The 23180-nt window shown below is 36.6% G+C and overlaps 3 protein-coding genes across 3 annotated transcripts; all 3 read right to left on the bottom strand.

Annotated features, from left to right (window-relative positions):
* Positions 1-3031: 3031 nt before the first annotated feature.
* On the bottom strand, positions 3032-6330 carry LOC125222163 (uncharacterized). The gene is made up of 3 exons (XM_048124646.2): positions 5290-6330; positions 4204-4613; positions 3032-4111 (listed from the first exon to the last, which is right to left on the bottom strand). The coding sequence occupies exons 1-3, from the start codon at positions 5747-5749 to the stop codon at positions 3254-3256; spliced, it is 1728 nt and encodes a 575-aa protein (XP_047980603.1). The 5' UTR covers positions 5750-6330; the 3' UTR covers positions 3032-3253.
* Positions 6331-15255: 8925 nt separating this feature from the next.
* LOC125223911 (polygalacturonase-like) lies at positions 15256-17528 on the bottom strand. The gene is made up of 4 exons (XM_048127217.2): positions 17071-17528; positions 16218-16507; positions 15704-15929; positions 15256-15622 (listed from the first exon to the last, which is right to left on the bottom strand). The coding sequence occupies exons 1-4, from the start codon at positions 17491-17493 to the stop codon at positions 15395-15397; spliced, it is 1167 nt and encodes a 388-aa protein (XP_047983174.1). The 5' UTR covers positions 17494-17528; the 3' UTR covers positions 15256-15394.
* A 3103-nt stretch (positions 17529-20631) lies between these two features.
* LOC125220652 (polygalacturonase-like) lies at positions 20632-22784 on the bottom strand. The gene is made up of 4 exons (XM_048122805.1): positions 22338-22784; positions 21721-22010; positions 21408-21636; positions 20632-20853 (listed from the first exon to the last, which is right to left on the bottom strand). The coding sequence occupies exons 1-4, from the start codon at positions 22782-22784 to the stop codon at positions 20632-20634; spliced, it is 1188 nt and encodes a 395-aa protein (XP_047978762.1).
* Positions 22785-23180: the final 396 nt, after the last annotated feature.

Here is a 23180-nt window from a genome sequence, read left to right as displayed (position 1 = left end):
ACTCGAAGTGCCCATCATGGGTCCGGAAAGCTGTCTTATAGACGTCACCTTCGCTCATTCGAATCTGGTGATACCCCGATCTCAGGTCTAACTTCGTGAAAAATCTCGCCGACCCCAGTTCATCAAACAATTCATCCGTAGTCGGGATCGGAAAATTATCTGGTATTGTCGCCGCATTTAAAGCTCTGTAATCGATGCAGAAACGGAAGGACCCGTCCTTCCGAATCAGCAAAACTGGCGAGGAAAATGGACTCTGACTTGGGCGAATGATACCCGACTCCAACATCTCCTTAACCTGTGTCTCGATCTCCGTTTTCTGAAAGTATGGGTATCTGTAAGGGCGGACGTTGGCGGGCTTCGACTGTGGAAGTAAATGAATTTTATGATCAAATTGACGCTTCGGGGGCATTCCAGAAGGCAAACCAAATACCCCACTATGCGAATTTAGCACTGCCAAAATCTCCTCCGGCAGCTCCCTCGGAAAATTCGTCGCGGCCACCGAATCTGCCTCAGATGCTGGCGCTAGCTGCACCATTTCGAACACCTCGCCATCACCCTGTAGCGTCAACAAAGTCGAAAACCGCCGCAACGAAACAGCCTGAGCGAGTGGGGGAACTAAGGCCAGACGTATGTGCTCTCCATTTCTCACAAATTCCAGAGTATTGTTGTCGAAGTCATTAGTCACCCTACGGAGCGATTTTAGCCACGCTCTCCCCAAAATAACATCCGGCCCGTGAACCGGCAGTATATGAAGGTCCACAAAAAAACATGTTTCTGAATAACGATCCGTGTCTGCGGACTAGTCCAAGAACATAATAAAGACTCACCGTTGCCCACATAAACTCTGAAAGGGCGGATCTTCTGCAGGGGAAGTGCCAAGCGCTCCGCCACACGAGGATGGAGAAAATCGTGTGAACTTCCCGTGTCCACCAGAATGCGGACCTCCTCTGCTCCCACAGACCCAATTAATTCGATTGCGTCCTCCTTCTGACGACCCTCCATAGCATAGATGTGTGATATGTCGGCAGTCACAATTTGAGTGTCTTGTGCATTCTCGTCCTCCCCGATCTCCTCGTCTGTTTCCTCATCCATGCCCATGTAAACCAAAAATCTGCCCCGACAGTTGTGGCAGGGCACCCATTTCTCCAGGCAGTACCAACACAAATTGAGGCGTGAACGCTCTGCCTTTTCTGCTTGCGACAGGTGGATGACAAGAAGCTTAGAGTACTCCGAAAATTTGTGCTGAGGTGGGCGAGGACCCTGTTGCTGAGAGGTCTGCGGTGCTGATGTTTGTTGCTGACCCTGCTGACGCTGCTCGTAACGACCCCCCGAACGTCGTTGAAATCCCACCGTCGGCGACGTTCGCACGATACAACTATCATACTCCACTGCTAACGCCATTGCGGCCGCCACCGATGTCGGATACTGATGCCGCACCTGATTCTTAACTGGCTGGAGAAGGCCTTCCACGTAAATGGGCAGCAGAATGTACTCCGGCACCCCCCTCACACGATTCAACATGGTTTCGAAAGCCGAATTATAATCCGCCAATGATCCCGTCTGACAAAGTTTCGCTATAAGGCCAATAAAATTCTGAAAGCACTGCGGGTCAAAACGTCGTCGCACATCCTCCAAAAAATCCGCTCAAACTGCATTCGGATTGTTCTCCCGGTAGTTAAAAATCCACTCTGACGCCGGACCCTCAAACATCATAACAACATAATGCAATCGCTGATCCTCCGGTGTCCCCATATGCTCAAAATAAAATTGCACCCTCGATATCCAATTAACCACTTCCGACCCGTCGAATCGCAGCGCCTTCATTTTATCGTAGCGCGGTTTCTCATATCGCTGCTGATCGTATCTCGGAGGCTCATAATAGTGCTCGACGGAACCGCGCCCCACCGGCGGCATGTCCCAAGCTGTTGGTCGTCCCCCGGACTGCCTATCCTGACGATGTGGGGAATTGTCCCACGCTGTCGGTTGCGTGACTCTCCTATCTGTGATGCCGCACCAAGGGGCCCATGAGGATGGGCCTCGTGCTGCTGATGGGCCTGCCAACCCAAATTGCTGCTGCGTAGCCACAGAAACCGCTGCTGTCATCAATGGACCTTGGCTAAACTAGTCCCTTCTCCCACTCCTCTGATCGGTATATGGTGGATCAGGGTCAGGCCGCGAAAGCGGCGGTGCGCTCACGGGTTGACGATCGCCCGTGTCCAGGCGAGCCTCTACTCTCGCGATTGATGCCAGTATATGCTCGAGAGCCAACGCCGAAGCATCAAGGGGCGCCGTCGAAGTCGGAAGCGGTTCCAATCCATGCATAAACGGTGCTGATGACGTTGCGCTGGATCCAGAACGAAGAATCTCCCGATTTGCCATAGAACACTGAGTACGTGGATGAAAGCACCAACTTGTTAGGAATAAACTACCTAACACGGATTAATTCCTTCGCGAAGTCGCGGGAACCTTGCCCGACGATCAACCACGAGAAGAACTAGGGTTTGTGAATGATAAAAAAGAGTAAACTAGCGTAAAAATATTCTATTTCTTGAGAATGAAATAAAATACACGCCTTTTTATACTAAGGACCCTAGGGTTGATTCGACCTACGATCCGGGAAAGAATCAACAAAGAAAACCCGGAAAGGAGCTTATAATTCGCTCGACTCAAAATAGATAATGATTAAATAATTATTCTGAAAAATAAAGTAAAAAACGACATATTGAGAATATTAATAAAGCAACAATAAAGGGGACGTCTGCTTCACTTCAACGAGTTGCAAAGTCACCAAAATGATCCGGCGGGCGTCTTCGACGTCGCGATCGATCCTTGGCGATCGATCGCTCTGGCTCCTTGCCGCTTCCAGCTCTCGTATCGAAGTCCACTTCCTCCTCCGGCTGCACTGTTCCTGTCTCCTTCAACCGTGCAGAGGGCTGTATCGTATCATTTACCTTGTTATAGTAGACAGATTTTTCCAGTTTTGCAGGATTTCAATGAAGAATATGTATAAGATGAACAAACAAGACGAGGATTTCAAAATCAGGCTTTATTTCATATAATATGATGAATCAAACATAGGAAACATCAATTACAAAAATATACTCTACCACAGTGCATAGACAGCGTGGAACATTCTACGTACAGGGCAACGGAGATGTAGTTCCGGGTGAGCAGCTTGTAGTACTTACAGGGAGATCGCGTTGGAGTAGCCTATTCTTCGCCTCCAGAGGTATCTCATGAACACGAATGTGGTCTAGACGGCGTACATCCGTTTATATCTTTCACTGTACATCTCAGTGTCGGACGCCATAGACAGAGAGAGGGAACGAGAAAGAGTACTTCTTCTTATGTTTCTCATTCTCGAGTCTTCCATCCTATGTCGAACCACGCAGTAGCACATGGAGCCAATTGTCGTCATCATTATCGTGCCACCAATCACAGTAGCGCACACGGCAAGCCATTGCTCGTGAGCTCCGACCACGACGTAGGTGAGTGAGATGAAAGCGATGGATATGAAGAGGCAAGCCAGCCACATGAGCTTGTTTATGACAAACATGAGTTGCTTCTTCGCTTTCTGCTCTATCACGACCACAGATGTTTGTACCACGACCACGGCCAGGGAGATGAATAAGGCCACGCTGTCGAACAAAAAGAATATAACAAAAGCTGCTTTGTTCGCGATGTGAGCTTCCCCTAACGAAAACCCTTCCTGTGGACCTTCGACGTACTGACCAGGCACGGTGAATATAGCAGCAAACGCGACAGTAGCAATGAGAACAGCGACGACAGTGGCGGAATTGATGGCGTTGTTGAGACCCTCAATGTGAAGCTTCTTCACTTTCTTTGCAATCTTCCGTACTCTGAAACCCGTCTGACGGGTCTGCTGGAGCTGGGACTGGACGTCGTGCTTGATATCACTAACCGTCTGCTTAAGCTGCTTCGCCGAACTCGGGGGCTTCCCGTGATCTTTGGAATGAACGGCTCCTGCTTCCTTCAATATGGTGACCAGCTCCGGAGTTCCAAACTTCTCCGCAGTGTCTAGAGGCGTCTCTCCAGCACTGTTAGTCGAGTTCACATCAATCCCCTCCACGGATAGTAAACATTGCACCATCTACAAATCATACCATACCATATATCAAGATTAGTTTTTGAACCAAATAACAGTAAGATCATACTACAAGAGAAGGAAGCTTCTAGACCAACCTGATTCCGCCCTTTTTTTGTCGCGATGTGAAGTGCAGTATTTCCCTTGTTATCTTCAACAGATAACAGAGACGGGTCGGGTTTTATGAGCTCTGTTACAATCTCCACATTCTGCCCTTTGATGGCCATGTGTAACGCTGTCTGACCTTTCCTGTCAGTTTTAAAGCCGATGCTTGGATCTTTATCTAACAGAGCCTTCACCACTTCCAAGTGCCCCATTCTTGCCGCGGTATGAAGCACACTCTTGCCATTGTTTCGAGCAATCTTAGCTAGGTTTGAATCAGTTTCTAAAAGCAGCTTTACTACATCGGTGTGCCCCTGAGCAGCTGCTGTATGCAAGGCAGTCGAATTGGTGATGTCTGTCGTCATCACCAAGCTGGGGAAGAATCGGAGTAACTCCTTCAAGACCTCTAAGAAAAAGTTCACATCAGATTGTTTCACAGTAGCAATCAGTAAGCAAGAACAAGTAGCTGACAGGTTAATGGTTTCGTTTTCCACAAATCAGTCGAGATCAATCCGTTACAGGTGAATGCAAGAAGCTTGACTCGATAAGAAATCTCGAGTAATTGTTGTTTATCTAACAGAAGATGGCCAAGAAAAATGATGGCACAGAAATAGCATATCATTTCTTAACAAGAACTAAACATATAGACAAAAAAAACAATGCTTCATCAAATCTCACTATTACATTCTTCTAGTTTCAAACGAATAGAGAACAACGAGCACCATTTGATGCACGATTGAGCTAAAGATCAAATGCTTACCAAGGTCATTGCACATAAGATTGTTTCATAGTAGTAACTAGTATGTAAGAACAAGTAGCTGACAGGTTAATGGTTTTCTTTGCATTATGTAAATAGACCAACGGAATCATCATCCCATATCCGAACAAAGACTTGTTAACAAGAAATGCAAGCATACACTACATCATAGAGATATCATATCATTTCTTAACAATAATTAAAGATATAAACAAATAAAAGCAATACTTCGTCAAATCTCACTACCACATTCGTCTAGTTTCAAAAGATTAGAGAACAACGAGCACCATTAGATTCAAGATTGATCTAAAGATCAAATGCTTACCAAGGTGACCCTGCTTGGCAGCCACATGGAATGGATCATAGCCATTATTGGCTGGAATTGCAGAAGTCTCTGCATCCGAATGCTTCAAGAACTCCCCCACAACCAAGACATGCCCATTCTCCGCAGCAACATACAGAGGCGTCTCGCCCTCTTGGTTCTGCTTCGACAGCAAATCCCTCACGCCATTGTTGATACTCTCCATCTTCTGAATAATCTCCTTCACCTTCGCCAAATTCCCTGGCCGCGCAGCAAGATGGAGCGGGGTGTCTCCTCGTTTCCCCGGAGAATCCTTGCTCTTTTTCCGGTCTCCACCAAAACTCATCTGTCTCTCCATTGCTATCCTGAAACTCTTCTGCTTCTCCATCAAACCCCTAAAGCTCTTCTGCTTCTCCATTGCCCCATTTCGAAAACTCTGTTGTTTCTCAATTATAGGACTCCGGAAACTAGTCTGTTTCTCCATTATTAACACACCCCTTAATTTCAATCCCCAAACCCTTTCACTTCCTTAAATCTCAGCAACTCTAAACAATTTGTGACCAATCTTCTATGAATTTCCACTCTAGCATCAAGGGTTTCTTAAATAAATAGGAACTGCCGCAAAACCCCCAATTTTCTAATAGTTTGAACTATTCAAAATCCCAAAAAAACCATGAGTACCTCAGTTCTTCAGCTTCAATCTTCAGAGGAACCTTCAAAAGAATCCATCTTTTTTGCAAAATCTCAAGAACCCACAATTTGTAATAAGACAATCTACGAAAAGGCAACAAATTTCAAGTTTCAGATATCACTTTCAGCTGAAATCAAAGGAAAATCCTTCAAGATTCCTCTGTCTTCAAGATTAACACAGAAACACTAATAAAGATCGAAACTTTATTCAGAAATTCAGACCCCCAGAAAAAATAAAATGCAATCAGGGAGCAAAACCCACCAATCACATGTGGTAGAGAATAATTTTGTTAGAAAAATCCTAGCTTTGAAGAGTAATAATGCATTTCTCTTCTTTTGGGTGATTACAAAGCAACTTTTATTTGGTGCTTTATTATTTTGTTTGCTTCTGAATTTGTTTAACTGTGGAAAGTGGAAACAGTAACAGTGAACCACATTTCAATTTTTAATGATGAATAAATAAAATAGTATTATGTCATAATATGGTTAGTGCAAATGGTGGCCGCCATTGATGTTAACATAGGAAAGAGCAGAAGCAAACAAACAGACATTGAATGGTGGCTTTAAAAAAAAGTATCATAACATTATCCACGTTTTGTTAATATTATTCCTTTCCACGAAATTACTTTTATTGGTAATATTAATATTTATATATATTTGAGTTCTTTTTACCGATGGCATCGAACTATTTTTCTTTTTTCTTTAAATGATGGAATAAGGTCATAAACTCGAAAAATAATGGATAAATTAGCTGGAATATTATGGATTTTGATTTGTTATACATTCATAATAATAATCTTAGTAGTAATCCACAAATTTTCTCAAATTTCGAGGACATCTAACTGGGTGAAATTATTCATCAAATATGATGTTTTAAAAATTTTACGAAAATGAGATTACAAGTAAATTTTACTCTCATTTTCTTAATATATTTAGCAGTTAACTTGATCATCAAATAGTTTAAAATACGTTTAAAATCATTTACGAAAATGAGATTACATATAAATTTTATTTTCATTTTCTTAATATATTTAGCAAATAACTTAATCACGTTGTCAGTTTAAAATACGTGTGCTGCAAAATCAATAAATGTTACTCCTCCGTCTATCAATACAAGGCCAATATGACTGAATACGAGTTTCAAAGTATTTACTAAAAAGGGAGTTGAAAAAATTAGTGGAAGGTGAATACTTTTATATGAAGTATTAGTTTTATAGTGAAATGTGAGTAAAATAAAATTAATAAAAATGTGGAGTCAATTATCAAAAATAGAAAAAAGACAAGTTGAATAGTATTTATTAATGAACGAATGAAAATAATAAATTAAAATATTTATTGATGAACGTACAAAATACAATGCAACAAACCTTTACGTTATACTCCCTCCGTTCCATAGTAATATGGGCGTTTTTCCATTTCCATCCGTTCCATAGTAATACAGTCATTTTCCTTTTTAGTAAAAGTCAACACATTTTTCCGCACCTACTTTACTCCCTCTTACTTTTTTCTATCTTCATCTCTCTACATTTTTCATTTTCCACTTTATTCTCTCTTTACTTAACTCATCTAACACAATTTTTCTTAATCTTCGTGTCGAAAATTTTACCTCCATTACTATGGAATGGAGGAAGTACTACTATAGTGGCAGTGCTTTATTCTTTTTTTTAATAAAAAATTGTTGCCGAAAGCCCCAATAATACAAGGCATCATATTATTTTATTTTTAAGGGGAAACATTACTGGATCACCATATTATTTTATTTTTAAGGGGGAAACATTACTGGATCATATTGAATAATGGCGAATGGAGGAATACTATTTATTAAATATATCATAACTGATAGAATCAGCCAATTATAAAATTTAACGTGATTAGGGCACCCCCAACAGGAACAATAATCATGAATGTGCATAACAATAATTCAATTTTAGGTGAAAGTTTATTCATTCAGTTTGATTAGTTAATGACTATTTTTTTTTAGGGATGTCAATTGGGCTAACCCGCTCGGGTTCGGGCCAATCCACTCGGGTTGTCGGGCTATTTGGGTGCGGGTTATTCGGGCTGTGAATTTTTCGGGTTATAAATTTTCGGCTCTAACCCTAAATCTTCGGGTTTCAAGTTAACTCACGGGCTATTCGGGTCAATAGTAATCTTATATGTACTTTCTATGCAATCCAATATTCTAAATTATTAAAAAGCATATTGTCGCAAATAATAAAATATTGTCAAAGTGATTAAGAGAAAGAAAATAATAGCAATTGAAAATTGAAACAAAATAGATAAACATATCGTTTAATTAATAGCACACATGAATCATACTACAATTAAATGGAAATCATGCATTTCATATAACTCTAACTTTCAGTTTGAGAGAGAAGACATATTTACCATATATTCTTCATATCAATGTTGTATTTAATATTGATATTACCAAATGTACTTCATATAAGTATATACTCCAAAATTTTAATTATATTTTTATATTAGATGCTCAACCCGTGGGCTAACCTGCAACCCACCCGGGCCAGCCCGCATAACCCGCTGACCCAAACGGGTTAGCCCATGTAGCCCGCTTCTGAATATGGGTTGCGATTTTCCGACCCTAACCCTCTAATTTTACCGGATAATTCGGGTCGACCCATGGGTTTCGGGCTAGATTGACATCCCTACTTTTTTTTATATCTTCGAAACCTCAGCCCCTATTTGAATAAATACAGGTAGAGATCATGTTTCAATTTTTGTTCACTTTCATATTACAACACAAGTATATCTAGTGCATACTTATTTTTTTTACTTTTGGAGTGAGGTTAATATTATTGTTAATTAAGTGTGTATATAAATGTAAAGGATAAAGCAAGTTTGTCGTTATCTTGATATAACTATTCTGTTATGATCATCAATAATACAACCGTATGATTGAAAATGGTAGTGGCATATTTTGGATATATAATTGAATCCTTTGTACTACTCTATTTACCGGATTTGTTATTTAAAAAATATCTTCTGAATTAGAACTCGAATCTATTGTCTTTTAACGATTACAATAAACACTTTAATTGGGTTGATAAAATATGTATTGCTCTTGTACTAGTAAGTACTCCCTCCGTTCCCTCATAGTTGAGGCGGAACTTTTTGGCACGGAGTTTAAAAAATGAATGTTGGATGTGTTAAATAAATAGATAAAAAAGTAAGAAAGAGAAAAAAGTAGAGAAAATAAAGAAAAAAGTGAATAAAGTAGAGAGAATAAAGTATGAGAGAGTAAAGTAAGAAAGAGGAAAAAGTTACTTCTATATATGGAAATGACTCAACTATGAGGGAACTTCCTGATATGAAAAAATGATTCAACTATAAAGAAACGGAGGGAGTACGTACGTGTACGTATAAGTTAGAGAGCTATAACATAAAGTGCCTGAACAATAATTGATAAATTTAATACTAATATTGAGTAATTACAATTCAAAACAAAATCTTCAGATTCTTTATTATATCCATCACATGATTTGGGTCAAAGGATATTAGGAAGGGCCATGTGAACATTATTTCTAGAGATTGAAAGTTCTATTTTTGTAAATAATAAAATAATAATAATAATGTTATTTATAATAAACAATTTCATATTTATTGTGTTTGATCACAGGTGTACCGAATTCGTCTTGGTGGAATTTGAATAATCCTACTCGACCTAGTTTGCGGATTAAAGCTGAAAGTCTCCCAACGGGTAGTTAGGTTTGAACCTATGACCTCAAGGTCACCAGAGCTCCACGCTGCCAATTGTGTTATAACCCGTTGGTAAAAAATTTCACATTTAATCTAATGAAAAGTACCCTAGTAAGTAGTAGTACTACTATATAATGTCGATAAAAAGTTTCACTCCTTTCGTTCCGCAGTAGTGAAGTCATGTTGTCATTTTGGTACGCTCCATAAAAGTAGAGTCGTTTCATTTTTCTAGTAAAAATCAATACATTTCTTCTTTCTTACTTTACTCTTCCTTTATATACCCTTTTCATTTTCTACTTTATTCTTCATCTATTTAACTCACTTAACCCAATATTTCTTAAATTGCATGCCGAAAAGAAACGATCCAGTATCGTGAAATAGAGGAAGTATTACTTTATTCTTCATATACCCTTTTCATGTACGAATTGAATTAGTCATACGTATTGGCGTATTGTCTATTTGGAAATTGTTGTGATTTTTAAATTTTTTAATCAGCATTGTTTTATTTTGTCACATCATCTTGATTTTTTCATCTTAGATTTCATATTTATTTTATGGGACAATTACGAATAATTAAAACTTCATAATTTTGTATTCAACTTTTCAAAATTATAGAATTAATTAAAATAGAATCAAAATTCACGATTTTAATGCCAAATAATTCCATTATATTTGTGTAAATCTAAAACAAAGCCTCAACGTTGTATTCAAATTTATTATGTCATCAAAGACTAAAAAGTGAATAGTGTATTTTCACTGACTAAATTTTATAATAGTCTCCATTATGACTAACTTTGGAATAATATCACTCATGTGACGTGTCAACGGTCAACTTTGGCACTCCCACGACTCTCACTCAATTAGAATTAGGTATTTAGGTCCCATAAATGACAAATCCACACGACACTTGCGAAGCGACAAATTAAAAGTTTCTAAATCGTAAATGTCATTTTCAAGATATTAATAATAAGTTTGTTACAAAACTAATTACTGATATAATAACATAATTATACAATATATAGTTAACGAATTGATTCAACATGCATGAATATTATTTAAATAGCATATAGGTTACGCAACTGAGCTACTTTAATAAACTTGATTCTAAGGAATCCAATAATTAAGTTAGGAAAGTGACATATAACGTGGTTAATATTTAAAAGTCATAAATTTTGGATGGATATATAGAGTAGAGAAAGTCACACTAGGTTGATGCCACGGTAAATATTAACAAGGTATCATATATATATATATATATATATAGATGTGATCATATCATAACCCCCGAATCATATAATAACTCTATAACCAAATCTGGACCACACATATTTGATAATCTTGTGGTTGAGATTCAAACTTAGATTTACTTCATAAAAAAGGCGCAAAGGGGTAAAAATGTAATTTCCTCATTTAATTTCTGAATTTTACTCTAAACGCGCGATTCACGCTTTCATTCTGTTTGAACTCAATTCTCTCACCTTCATCTTCATCTTCATCTTCACAATTAACAGATCGATTCTCTCATCTTCATCTTCCATATTTCTCGCCTATTTTATTTCAACATCTCCAGATTTTCTTCGATTTGTTCATTATTCCGTAGTCTCCAGATTTTGTTTCCATATTTCTCGCATAATTGTGATCGGGAAGATGTTTTGAATTTTGCGTTCTTATTTTCATTGATTACCACTTCAATTGCTGTGAAAATTTGCTTCGATGGAATCTGTAGCAAATAACGAAGGTAACAATCATTATTGATTGTGTTCATATTCATGTATTGAATTTGATTTTAGATTAATATTAGTTGTCGATTGGTTTATGTTTCTGATGTACTGAAATTCTTATTTGATTATATTATGTATTGTCGATTATGTGTTAAAATGATACTTTTGGCTTATAAATATTAGGTTTACTGCATAACATGATAGTTTTGTCGGATAAAATGATACTATGATAAAATGATACTATGATAAAATGATACTTTGGGCTGATAAAATGATAGTCATAGCTGATAAAATGATACTTTTCAGACGTGTCATAATAGTCATAGGTGATAAAATGATACTTTTGGCTGATAAAATGATAGTCATAGCTGATAAAATGATACTTTTGGCTGATAAAATGATAGTTATATCTGATAAAATGATACTTTTGGCTGATAAAATGATACTTTTGGCTGATAAAATGATAGTCATAGCTGATAAAATGATACTTTTGGCTGATAAAATGATACTTTTCAGGCGTGTCATAGCTGATAAAATGATAGTCATAGGTGATAAAATGATACTTTTGGCTGATAAAATGATAGTCATAGGTGATAAAATGATACTTTTGGCTGATAAAATGATAGTCATAGCTGATAAAATGATAGTCATAGTAGTTGATAAAATGATACTTCTTACTAATAAAATGATACTTTTGGCTGATAACATGATACTTTTTGGCTGATAAAATGAGCAACCTTGGAACAGAGTTTCTACAACGGTTTACATCTACAAGGAAACTTCTATGACAAACTATCTTTGAAGAGGGCTTCCAAAATAATTACAATTGAACAATACAGAAGAGTTCTCTTCACATTGCACAGACCTACAAATGAAAAGTCTAATCTAGTTCAAATTGAACCACAAACAATGGCAAAATAATGTTTAAAGCCTACATAAGTAAATGTCTACCAACAGAATCTATGCTGAAGTATGGTAATTAAAACAAGCGCTGAGTTTCAGTTAGAGATCCTATCATGCTCGCGCTTGGCTTCACCATCTACGCACTTTATGCCTGTTGGGCGGCATCTTCCTGGGCGCCATTAACAGCAGGCGCTGGCTGTTCACAACAGCTTCTGTTTTCTTCCGCTTTGTGGCGGACATCTTTCTCGTTTGACCGCAGGACTCTTCGAAGGCTGCGGAAGCAATAAGCACCAAAATATTCAGGAAGCAGAAAAATCTAGAAAGAGGAATTCAACATCATGAATGTTCTTACCTAATAAACAAAAGATTTCAGTGTGTTAAACAGTTTATGTAATTATATAAAGTCAAAGTATCATTTTATCCCATGAAACTATCATTTTATCCCATGAAACTATCATTTTATCAAGGGCAATTATCATTTTATCTTCTGAAACTATCATTTTCTAAATTTCAATGAGTTCAAAAAAGCAGAGAGGGCATAACTTGTCACTTAAGTAGAACAAAACACTATTCACAAAGTATCATTTTATCATTTTCAGAAACTATCATTTTATGCACCCAAAGTATCATTTTATCAAGCAAAAGCACAATTTCTACATTTAAACAGATCATCCAAACACATAGCAACACACACACACACACAAAAACACAGAGACACACACAAACACAGCAGCAGTAGCCTCAGGACACACATACACACAAACATAAAGTATCATTTTATCCCATGAAACTATCATTTTATAATCTGAAACTATCATTTTATCCCATGAAACTATCATTTTATCTTCTGAAACTATCATTTTATCAAGGGCAATTATCATTTTATCAACTATCATTTTATAATCTGAAACTATCATTTTATCCCATGAAACTATCATTTTATCTTCTGAAACTATCATTTTATCAAGGGCAATTATCATTTTATCAACTATCATTTTATAATCTGAAACTATCATTTTATCCCATGAAACCATCATTTTATCAAGGGCAATTATCATTTTATCTTCTGAAACTATCATTTTCTAAATTTCAATGAGTTCAAAAAAGCAGAGAGGGCATAACTTGTCACTTAAGTAGAACAAAACACTATTCACAAAGTATCATTTTATCATTTTCAGAAACTATCATTTTATGCACCCAAAGTATCATTTTATCAAGCAAAAACACAATTTCTACATTTAAACATATCATCCAAACACATAGCAACACACACACAGCAAAACACACATAAACAAAGCAAAACACACACACAAACACAGAAAAACACACACCAGCAGCATATACAGCAAAATGTAAATTTAAATATATAGATTGTTCTCAATATTGTTATGCATGAACGATATTGTCTAAATATAAGAAATATCTACACTAAAAAACTACAGAATCTAAAAAAAATCGAGAAAATCTCCAGCAAAATGATAAATCGAGCAAAATCAAAAGTGAAATAAGTAATAAACTTCATCCAACCTTTCTTCGATGATGCTTGAGCGTTTTCCTTCGACATATTCCAGAATCGGATGATTTTTCTTTCGATTCGAAGGCTTTGAAACGCGATTCAGAGGGTTTGATTGTGAGAGAAATTGAATGCAGGGTTTGAGTGTGAGAGAAATTGAATGGAGCGTTTGAGTCTAGTTTCCTTCTTTCCCACCAAATTTTAGGACGAAATGACAATTTTGCCCTTAATATCTCCGAAAATGATAGTTTTATTTGATAAAATGATAGTTTTGTTAGATTAAATCTAGACCACATATTTTAAAAATGTGTGGTGGAGATTTAGTTATAGGATTATCACACAAATTGGGGTTATCATTATAATGCACCCCTATATATATATATATCACTTACACAATATCGTCAAATGATTAATATTTTAAAGCACAAAAAATTATTTGATCGATTATACAGCAAATAAAAGTCAATCACGTATCCCTTATAAAAATTATCTCAAAATTTTAATTTTATGTAACTTTATCAATATAAATTACTTTCTACTATGCAATGGCTAGATTTCATATGCACTATCGATTGTGACACTCATTTGATTTAATGCATTGCGACAGTTATCATTTGGCATAATAGATTAAAATATCCCAACATAGATGAAATTATTTTTTGTTTGGGGTATATAAGAACTACTATTTCATTAATAACCTTTGACATTTTCATTTTCATGCTTACTCAGACATTGAAATCTAATTATAAGGCAAGAATGACTACCTAATTTCTAAGAAAATAAAATAAAAGAATCAAGTAAACATGATATAGAATTAACAATGTCTTTCCAAATTATAGAATTAAATAGTTTAAATCTTAACATAATTGGCAGACCCAAATTTGAAACTTTATCAGGTTGGGCTCAATATGTTTAAAGAGGGCCCAAATTAATGGGCTCACAATTAAAAGATGATATATGATTTAAAGTAGTCAAGTGGGCCAGCTTGCCGCGGCCCGCTAAGTTTGAGGTTTAACACGACCCATAAATGAGGAATCCATTTAAATAAATATGTATTTTTAAATTAATTTTATTGTAATTATTTTTAAAATTAGAAAAGGAGGTAAATGAATAGATATAAGTATGGTACATAATAAAAATCAGACCAAATTTAGCGTATAAATAATTAAACTATAAGGTTAATTGTAATGGGCCTGATTTGAACCGCTCCTGGATCCCGACTGTGTTGGGCCAGGCCTTCGGGGTTTATAAAACGACCCAAGTGGAGCCCGCTTGAATCGATACGCTTAAATAAATCCCATTTTGTTTTATTGTGGGGCTGAGCTTCGACCGGTCCATACCGCACCTGTTTAACACGACCCACTTGACAACTCTATATCATTGGATGATGTAATTTGAAATTTTTTGCACACATTCCAATTGAAGACATATGAAACAATAAAGAAAGAAAATAAAAAGCAGATTATGATAATCTCTGAAAAAGATCAAATCATTACTAACTTGTAACAAAAAGATATTGGTAACAAGTTTGGCAACTGGGCAAGAAGAGTGACAAATTTCAATCTATACAAGAATATTGTGGCAACTACAAGCAGCTCCTTGGTGAAACCGAGCCACTGGTGTATCCATCCGCGTGCTCACAGTAAGCAACCGTAGGCCTTCTCAAAGTGTTCACATACGTCAGCTTTATGTCCTGCAGTTTGATGCCGTAGCACGGCCTGCTCGCGCTGCACACGAACGTCATCGCGGCCTGCGTTGCCGACGTCCCCTTTATGTTCTTGTACAGCACCTGGCTCACTCTCAGCCCCGAGCTCTGCACCAACAATTAATCAGTCAATTCAACTGTGGTGACAATAGAAGAAACAAAAGATTTGAAAGCGGATGGCAGCTGTACCTCGTGAGGGCAGCTGTTGTCCGGGCAGTATTTCTGGTCGATGATGATGGGATTCCCCACGTTTCTCATTATGAGATTTCGGAACACCAGGTTCCGGGCGTAGCTCCCGTAGGGCCTCGCCCACGCCTTCACCCTAACGCCGTTCTGTGTCTTGGTGAAGACGGAGTTTGTCACTGTCACGTTTAGGACACCTTCTTCGTTCGCGTAGTTGCCTAGGCTTCCGATGCTGTCATTTCAATAACCACATTATTACTCAAATTCATAAATAGTGAGGGATTTGCTCTAGAGAGAAAGGTAGGGGGTGCTCGAGCAACTCATTGTATCTGATTCCATGTCCACGGCCACATTTATTTGCTCGATCCACAAATTGATGGATTTTAGGCCAATCTGGACATGGAATCAGATACCGATAGATTTCTAATGTTTTCGTTTCAAAAGCCACATTTTTACTCAAATTTATAAACAATGAGTGGGAAGAAAAAGATATGGGGGGTGCTCGAGCCCCCCTACACACCTGATTCCATGCCCAGGGCCACATCCAATTTTTTCGATCCACAAATTCATGGATCCGGGGCCGATGGAAATGCAGTCATCGCCGGTCCTAATTGTGCTGCCGGTGACGGTGATGCCTCTCGACGACTGGATGTGGATGCCGTCGGTGTTTGGGCTGCCGCTAGGTGCCGTGATCTTCACATTTTGTATCTTGATATTGTTGCTGTGGTTGATCGCAATGTGTATCGTCTGGCTGTTAAGGGATGTAAGACCACGCATCACCACGTTGTTGCACCATTGGAACGTTATCGACTGTCCATACACAACCAGATATTTTAGTTAGATCAGAGTCATAACAAATGCATCAATTTTGTTATTTGAGCTATATACCTTATCGGCTTTAATAATCTTAATCATGCACAATACGAATTTTAATACTAGTACTAAATTGATACTAAAATATAAGAGAAACAAATAAAAAATGTTTGAAATATTGTTAGTGACAACTTACAATTTTATCTTTTTCCTAAAAATAGGAACTTTAGAAATGATTAGAATTTTAATGCATAATTGGTAAAGTAAGACAAAGAAAGAAAAGATAGGTAAGAAAGAGAAATAGAAAAAATGGGGAAATTAGTGTTTATGTATTGTGAGTTCCTTTTCCTAAAATAGGGAGTTTCTATTTTTATGAAACATACCGTAAAGGAAATAATTTCTATTTTTAGGAAACGGAGAGTACTAAATATGAAAATTGTCTAATTTTTTTTAGAAATTAAAATTGATATAATTTCACTAACAATTTACAAAAAAATTTCAAATTTGAAAACTTTATAGTACTAAAAGTTACTAGTATTATGAACTTTAAGTTGGCTTACTCTAGCGCCGCCGGGGCAGCGGCCGTTGCGCTGCCGGCACGACCAGAAAGCGTGGCCTTTCGCATCAACCGTGCCCCCGACGATCGTGAGCTGGCTGACTTTGTAAAACAAGATCCAAAACTCGGAGTTTCCGATAACGTTGTAGTTATCGGGAGCGACAATCGTCCCACTCATCTCGAAAACAATTCTGCTCCGGCACGGCCCGACGAACCATATGGACTTGAGTAAGTACTTCCCCCTCGGCACCGACACCGAGGCCGGTTTGGCCGAGCTGCACGCGGCCTTCCACGTGCGCAGGAAGGCCGCGGTCGAGTCCGTCCGGCCGTCTCCCCTCGCCCCGAAGGAGACCACATTGTAGGCCGCGGAAGGGGAGAGGTGGATGACAATTAGGAGGGAAAATAGCAATAGTGCCGATTTAGGCATGGTGGGAAAGTTTCTTTATTTTTTGAATAGTTATGTGAGGAAATGTGAGAGTGACAAAGGTGATTTTATATGGGGATTGTTTGATGAGTTTATTTTGTTTATTTATCTCAGCGATGAATGTGGTGAATCCGAGTGATTGAGATCTCGAATTCACGTGGAGTACTATAATATGTACGGTGACATGGGTGATGACTTAATAGGCTTAATTGTGCTATAATATTGATCGGAGAATTTAATTCTTACAGTCAACACCATGTGTGGTTTATTATTTTATTTACTACCAAGAATCTCGATGGACTAATATCATTCCGTTATAAAAAAAAAAGGTTAACTTCTACTAGTAGAAATAGACATGATAACAACTAAATTTGGTCGATTTTTGGCCAAATCTTGCAATTTTCCTAAATGATCGATTAAATCTTAACTTTTACATTTTTTTTGATTGTGTGGGAAAATTATGGATGATATTGTAGTGGGGTGCGTTATATTACTAACTATTTAAGTTTTTAATTCATCAACATAGTGTATTGAAAATGTCAACACGGTGACATCAAAATGTCAACACATAATATCAACACAACACATTATATTAAAGTTAAAAAAAATTATATGTTGACATTTTAATGTCATCGTGTTGACATTTTTAATACACTGCATTGATGAGTTAGCAAGTTAGCCATTGATCACACCCCTGATATTGTATATATTATATGTGAACAAAGTTCTGCTACTTAAACTACATTGTTTAAAACGTATAATGTGTCACACCCCTAATTTTTACACATGTAAACGCTTCGTCAATAAATTCAGACATGTAGTACGCCAATATTTTTCGTCACGAGACAATAAGAAAAAATAATAAAGTTATTCTATAGTTAATCATTTTTTATAGTTGCAGACTGGCTGGAAATTTACCAAATTTAATAATTTTTTAGAATTTGTCCAAAGTTCTAATCCAAAAATTGCAATTGTTAGGAGTCCGAAAACCAAAGCACTCAAATATGCATAAATAAAAAGAAAATTCAGAAAAAGAAATGTGATTGAAGCAGAAGGCATGTGCAAGAACAATGAAAACTTGCAATTAAAGAAAATGCAGAATAAAAACGATATTAGTATTGGCTTATAACGTGAGAAGTAGTGAATGAGGCCGAAAACACAGGCGGAGTTTCGCCATTTAATATTCCTGTAAATTAATCATATTAATTAAGATATTAATTTAATTTTTCTTTTGAGATCAAGGGCCAATGAGGTAACGCCTAGGGGTATAACTAAATTAATTATTGTATATTTATCACACATGACGATTTCTTGAAACAACGTTTCCCTTATATTCGTATAACGTAATACTAATGGACATTGTGATTTTGTTGACACTCAAACCTCATTTTATGCACGCTTCTTAAGTGATACCTTAAAATGATTAGCACTAATTATGGGGTTAAACGAATAACATTTCGTGTGATAGAAGGCCTTGTCTCATGTTTAAGGCCGGGAGATATGGGCAAGATCATGTACTAATATACTACTACATCCCTTCATGTATTATGTAGCCGAGTCGGGATAATTTGTCCTGCTAATTAGAGTAATAAATAAGAGATGGTATTTTAATTCTGTACTTGATTTAATCATATACTAGTTAGTTTGCATTTAAATTTTAATTGTAATGTTCTAAAATTCTCCAAGTGCATCTCAATCAAACCAGGGGTGAAAATAATAATGTAAGTTAATTATTAGTACTTCATCCATCCCACAGAAGTATGCACTTTTATTTGGACTCGATTTTAATGCATAGTTGGTAAAGTAAGAGAGATGTGAAAAGAAAAATTAATTAAAGTATTGTTAATGGAGAATGAGTCAGAGTTTCCAAAATTTGAGAGTGTATATATTCTTGTGGGACACACTGAATATAAAGAAAAAAGTATATCTATATACTCTTTTGAGACAAATGGAGTACTATGTATTTATTTTATGAATTTATATAACACATCAAAGTATACCAAAAAAATAAGAGAGACCTCAAAAATAACACAACCAAGATATAGTAGGAGTATATCATTATCCTAGCCAAACATGGCTACCAAACGGATCTATAAAAAGTTTTAGAAGGTTAAGACTTAAGACATAAATGGTGGTATTCGTTGGTTAATTCATTATTTATTTTGATCGATTGATTAATTTTGAAATATTGATTTAGTTGACTTTGTTCGGTAGACACCCCTAATTGTTATAGATTTGGATCCAATCTCACTCGGATTGTTGAACTTAATATTGGATCGTATAAACATTAATAAATAAACAATATATACCTTTTTATATCTTCGTTAAAATTAAAAATCTAGTTAGACATAGTTCCATTGTTTAAAATATAAGTGTATATATAAGTACAGTTTCCATTGTTTAAAAAACTTGAATAATCGATAATCCGATGCCCCAAATATGTGATTTACCCGACCCGACCTGTGGGTATGCGGGTCGAGACAAAGTAGTCTGTATTTATGCCCGATTAAATTCAATTTAACATAATTAATGAAAGTCAACCACATTGTAAACAAATTATCATAATTAATTGTGATTGAACTATAATTAGTTAATGCTGAGAGAAAAATACAAACTCATAGACCCAAAACTTATGGTTCAATTAATGACCGTGCCCAAATGTATGGGGTTCAGGCTATAAATTTTTTTTATTTATCTTATACGAGTACAACTTAACAAGTTTATAATTAAACTCATTCTTAATTTCAACTTTTGGCCTTGGATAATACCAGAAAAGATCGAAGACACCGGAACTACAACATACAGAAATGGCGGTATACACATATAATATTCAACAATTACATACGTAAATTTCCAAATGAATCTGACATGATGAATTAATAAAATGCTCTTTCAAATTTCTATTCATTTATCTATCCAAAAAAAGTGTCGGACGACTGCAGTGATACCGTTTTAGTTCAGAATCTCTACTATCCCGCCATCCTTACATACTACTACTATGTTTCCGGCTTCACACCTGCCGAGGTCAACCGCCTTTTCTCTTTTCTTTTCTTTTTTCCTATTTTTCTTTTGGCTTATGAAAAAAAATACATAAACACTTGTGATACCTTAAGTAATAGTTCTAACTTATCTCTAAAAATATTATGCAAGGCATTTCAGTGGCTTGATTACTCCATCCATAGTCTGAACGGCGTTTCCACATACAGTACCAACTGCTTTATTCTTGTAGTTTAGCATTACTTTATCTAACTTAATTCCGGTGCACGGCTCCGCTTTACTGCACTTCAAGCTCACTCCAGTTTCCGTCGCTGATGTTCCATGTATATTTTTATATGTTACACCGCTAATCTTCACACCCGACGACTACAGTCAATGTTTTGAGGGGTTAGGAGTTGCTGAAATAATAAAAGGATACAAAAAAAAAAACTTTAAAATACTCCCTCCGTCCCAGATTAAAAGTCACTTTTTGCCATAAAAGTCCATCCCAGTTTAAGAGTCACATTTAGTTTTATCCATATTTGGTCATTCAATTTTACCCCATTGTGCATCAAAATTACATCAAAATGACATTATCTACATTAAAATAAACCAAAATAAAAATCAAAAGTCAAAAAGGGACCCACATTCAACCAACTCCACCATCTCACTTCATTTATTACACACTTTAACTCTTTCTTAAAATCCGAGTTATAACAATAAGTGACTCCAAATGTGGGACGGGGGAGTATGTTATTAGTATGAGTTACTCTACTATATGTAGACTGGAAAAAATACGAGCATATATTATATATCCCTACTTGACTATGAGAAAATATGTTTAATAAAGTATCAATATTTTGTCCAAATTATATAAAATTTTTTGAAATCATTTTATAAAATAGGCTAAAAGAAACTTGATCAATGATATATGTGTATACCTGATTGGGACAATTTTTATTGTTGGGGCAATAATTTTGGTCAATGATAATAGGGTTTATGACATTAACCATAGTGAGATCCTCGTAATGAACGTTTCTAACAAATCCATTGCTAGGCCTTGCCCATGTCTTGATTCTCACACCATTTTGGGTCCCACTCAAAACACACGATTTGACCGTCACATTTTCCACTCCTGCTTCATTCAATACCCACCCTGGACTTCCAATGCTGCATAAAAAAAATATTTGATGTTTACAACAATATTCATCAAATATTGATGATTCAAGAAAGGATATATAGTCATGGTGGTACCTTATGCCGTGGCCCGGGCCGCATGCGACGTTTTGAACAAACACGTTGGAGGTTCCGGGACTCATGGAGATGCAGTCGTCCCCGGTGGCAATGCGGGAGTTGGTGATGGAAACTCCCGACGACCGTCCAATGTGAATTCCGTCGGTGTTGGGGCTTTCGTCGGGCGCGATGATTTTGATGTTTTGGAGTTTTGTGTCGCGGCAGCCGTGGATGACAATGTGGAACATTTGGCTGTTTATGGAGGTTAGTCCGCTGATGCTTATTTTGTTCGAATTGAGGAATGCCAATGACTGGTCATGAAAGAAAATATCATATAAAAAGGATTAGTATAAACTATATTTTTAATTTTTTTTCAAAAACATATTACTAAGGAGTTTCATATCATAGATATAAAAATATAATAATTTACGCTCCATTTAGTGACAGACGAATGTGACTAGTCAATTAGGAGATATAACTCTCATCGATAGACTAACCTTTCAATAGAGATAGTTCATTTAGTCTAGTAGTATAAAACTTAAACTAATTGTGTCACACAATCGATGCTGAACATCAGAATCCGCAACATAATCTCATGCATGACTTGCTATAAAACAAATTAAAAACCAGAGTTTCACCGTTGCTCCTTGTGGACACTTCTTGCCTGAAGCTTTGCAAACCCACAAATTGGCGCCAAGACCATCTAGGGTTCCACCGCGGATAGAAACTCCGGTGACCCTTTTGAACATCAACCAGTGGACACTATTACCAATGGCATTGTAATTGGATGGAGCTAAAAGAGTCCCATCAATCTGTATGGTTATGGCATTATTTTTGCACGTGCTACCCTCAAAATGCACATTTCCCAAAATGTACCTTCCCCGCGGCACATTTATTGTGGCCGGAGAAGCGGAGGCGCATGCGGCACCCCAAGCAGCTTGAAAGGCCTTGGCGCAGTCGGATTTTCCGTCGGCTTTTGCACCGTAGGAAATAACATTGTAGGTAGGGTTTGCTGCTAGAATTGAAGCTGAAAAGTATTGTAAAAATGTGACAATGAAAATTTGGAACATTATTGAAATAGCCATTTTTGTTTTGATGTAGTGTGTTTTTTTGTTGTGTTTTTGTTTGTGATTTGAACTCGTTCAGTAGCTGTATTTATATAATTGGACTAACTATAAGAAAATGTTATAAATCCATTCTAACAATGCAATGATCATTTTTTGGATATAGCAATCTTTTACTGTATTAAATAAAAGAATCAACTTACTCTTATAAACAAAGACTAGTATATAATAGGATTTCATAAATTTTAGACCACTTAAAGCTATAAATTCCCATGGTAAGTTTTGAAATATTACAAATTACAAAACCTTAAAACAAATGTGTGTGATTTGATTTAATTAATTGACTCGCCTAAGTATGTCAACTGAAAGCCATAAAATTCTTGTATTGCCAAATGTCGGCTAACAACCATATAAAAT

This window comes from Salvia hispanica, chromosome 1 (genome assembly GCF_029641045.1).
Source record: "Salvia hispanica isolate PSC_SH4W2 chromosome 1, Shi_PSC_v1, whole genome shotgun sequence".
NCBI lineage: Eukaryota > Viridiplantae > Streptophyta > Magnoliopsida > Lamiales > Lamiaceae > Salvia > Salvia hispanica.
The sequence above is the reverse complement of the archived record's forward strand: the minus strand, read 5'-3'. Positions and strand labels throughout refer to the sequence as shown.

Excerpts from the sequence above, each read along its gene's own strand:
- LOC125222163 (XM_048124646.2), bottom strand. The coding sequence starts at position 5,749 with ATGGAGAAACAGACTAGTTTCCGGAGTCCTATAATTGAGAAACAACAG. Across the intron at positions 4,614-5,289 it reads TGCCAAGCAGGGTCACCTTG|AGGTCTTGAAGGAGTTACTC; the intron begins GTAAGCATTTGA and ends ACTTTTTCTTAG. Across the intron at positions 4,112-4,203 it reads CAAAAAAAGGGCGGAATCAG|ATGGTGCAATGTTTACTATC; the intron begins GTTGGTCTAGAA and ends TATGATTTGTAG.
- LOC125220652 (XM_048122805.1), bottom strand. The coding sequence starts at position 22,784 with ATGGCTATTTCAATAATGTTCCAAATTTTCATTGTCACATTTTTACAA. Across the intron at positions 22,011-22,337 it reads AGTGTCCACAAGGAGCAACG|TCATTGGCATTCCTCAATTC; the intron begins GTGAAACTCTGG and ends TTTCATGACCAG. Across the intron at positions 20,854-21,407 it reads ATAAAAATTGTCCCAATCAG|TCGTCGGGTGTGAAGATTAG; the intron begins GTATACACATAT and ends CATTGACTGTAG.
- LOC125223911 (XM_048127217.2), bottom strand. The coding sequence starts at position 17,493 with ATGCCTAAATCGGCACTATTGCTATTTTCCCTCCTAATTGTCATCCAC. Across the intron at positions 16,508-17,070 it reads GCTGCCCCGGCGGCGCTAGA|TCGATAACGTTCCAATGGTG; the intron begins GTAAGCCAACTT and ends GTGTATGGACAG. Across the intron at positions 15,623-15,703 it reads ACAACAGCTGCCCTCACGAG|AGCTCGGGGCTGAGAGTGAG; the intron begins GTACAGCTGCCA and ends TTGTTGGTGCAG.